This window comes from Acanthisitta chloris, unplaced genomic scaffold (genome assembly GCF_000695815.1).
Source record: "Acanthisitta chloris isolate BGI_N310 unplaced genomic scaffold, ASM69581v1 scaffold26164, whole genome shotgun sequence".
In the NCBI taxonomy this organism is placed as follows: domain Eukaryota; kingdom Metazoa; phylum Chordata; class Aves; order Passeriformes; family Acanthisittidae; genus Acanthisitta; species Acanthisitta chloris.
This window is the reverse complement of record NW_008671363.1, coordinates 4,796-6,189: the sequence shown is the minus strand read 5'-3', so window position 1 is coordinate 6,189 and position 1,394 is coordinate 4,796. Positions and strand designations below refer to the sequence as shown.

General features: G+C 51.0%; 1 protein-coding gene across 1 annotated transcript; it reads right to left on the bottom strand.

Annotated features, from left to right (window-relative positions):
* Window positions 1-576: 576 nt before the first annotated feature.
* Window positions 577-1,089, bottom strand: LOC103801652 (histone H2B 1/2/3/4/6). The gene has a single exon (XM_009074075.1). The coding sequence runs from the start codon at window positions 1,033-1,035 to the stop codon at window positions 655-657; it is 381 nt and encodes a 126-aa protein (XP_009072323.1). The 5' UTR covers window positions 1,036-1,089; the 3' UTR covers window positions 577-654.
* Between the last annotated feature and the right edge of the window lie 305 nt (window positions 1,090-1,394).

Here is a 1,394-nt window from a genome sequence, read left to right as displayed (position 1 = left end):
TGATTCGCTGACGGAGAAGCCGCAGGCATTTATTGGGCGATTAGGGAGTTTCGAAAAGCCCGCGCTGCGGCGGGCACGGAGCCTGCCGGGGATCCCGCGTCCCCGCGCGCTGGGACAGCTTCTCCTTGGAAAGCCACCACCCCATCTCGGACGTGTTCTCGCTTCTCCTTTTTGCCCTTGTCTTCTTACACTCCCTTCTCATACATTAGGCAAAAGGTTTAGGCTTAGACTATTCCGGGATATATATGCAAAAAATGATCAGGGTCGGTTAGTTGCCCTCTCACTGCTTTTTTATCCCTCGGAGGGCGCGCGTTAATTTAGCTATGTGACTAGAAGCTATATGAAATTTCTAAAGTATGAGGCACTAACATCCTTACCGTAAAAAAAAAAAACCAACCACAACCCCTCCATACTGTTTATATGTTGGGAAAGTATTTTATCGTCAACGATAATTTGAATTCGATCAACGACTTCAGAGACAAAGTAATTACCATTACATGCACTAATAATTAATTATATTAAGTTTAACTTAGTAAGTAATAAAATCTTCATACCTAAGAAGACCAAAAGGCTATTGTGTTAAAGCTCTTTTTATAGAAAGAGTGGGTGGCTCTTAAAAGAGCCTTTGGGTTAAAACTGACGGTCCGGGACGCTCTACTTGGAGCTGGTATACTTGGTGACAGCCTTGGTGCCCTCGGAGACGGCGTGCTTGGCCAGCTCGCCGGGCAGCAGCAGGCGCACGGCTGTCTGGATCTCCCGAGAGGTGATGGTGGAGCGCTTGTTGTAGTGCGCCAGGCGCGAAGCTTCGCCCGCGATGCGCTCGAAGATGTCGTTGACGAAGGAGTTCATGATGCCCATGGCCTTGGACGAGATGCCAGTGTCAGGGTGCACCTGCTTCAGCACCTTGTACACGTAGATGGAGTAGCTCTCCTTGCGGCTCTTCTTACGCTTCTTGTCACCCTTCTTCTGGGTCTTGGTGACCGCCTTCTTGGAGCCCTTCTTAGGCGCGGGGGCGGACTTGGCCGGCTCAGGCATTTTAGCAAAACTTATCCTGTCTCTCAGAATAAGATCAGCTGCTAAGATGGCCGCAGTGCCAGTATTTATAGCCCTGCTATGCAAATATCGGACCCCTAACTCGCCCAATCCGATCGCTCCTTCCCGCGCGGAGGTGTCTCTGTCCCCGATTGGTCACAACACGATCCGCCTGCTCATTGGTTCCTTCAGCCGTGGCCTGTTCCAGCCAATCCCCGAGCGCCAATCCCGCCCGGGGAAGGGATAAAAGAGGAAAAGCTGTTGCGTCAGTATGATTGTCTTTCTGTTGTGTTGGGCGGTGTGGCTGTAACTTGTCTGGCAGCTAAAGGATGTCTGGCCGTGGCAAGCAGGGAGGCAAAGTT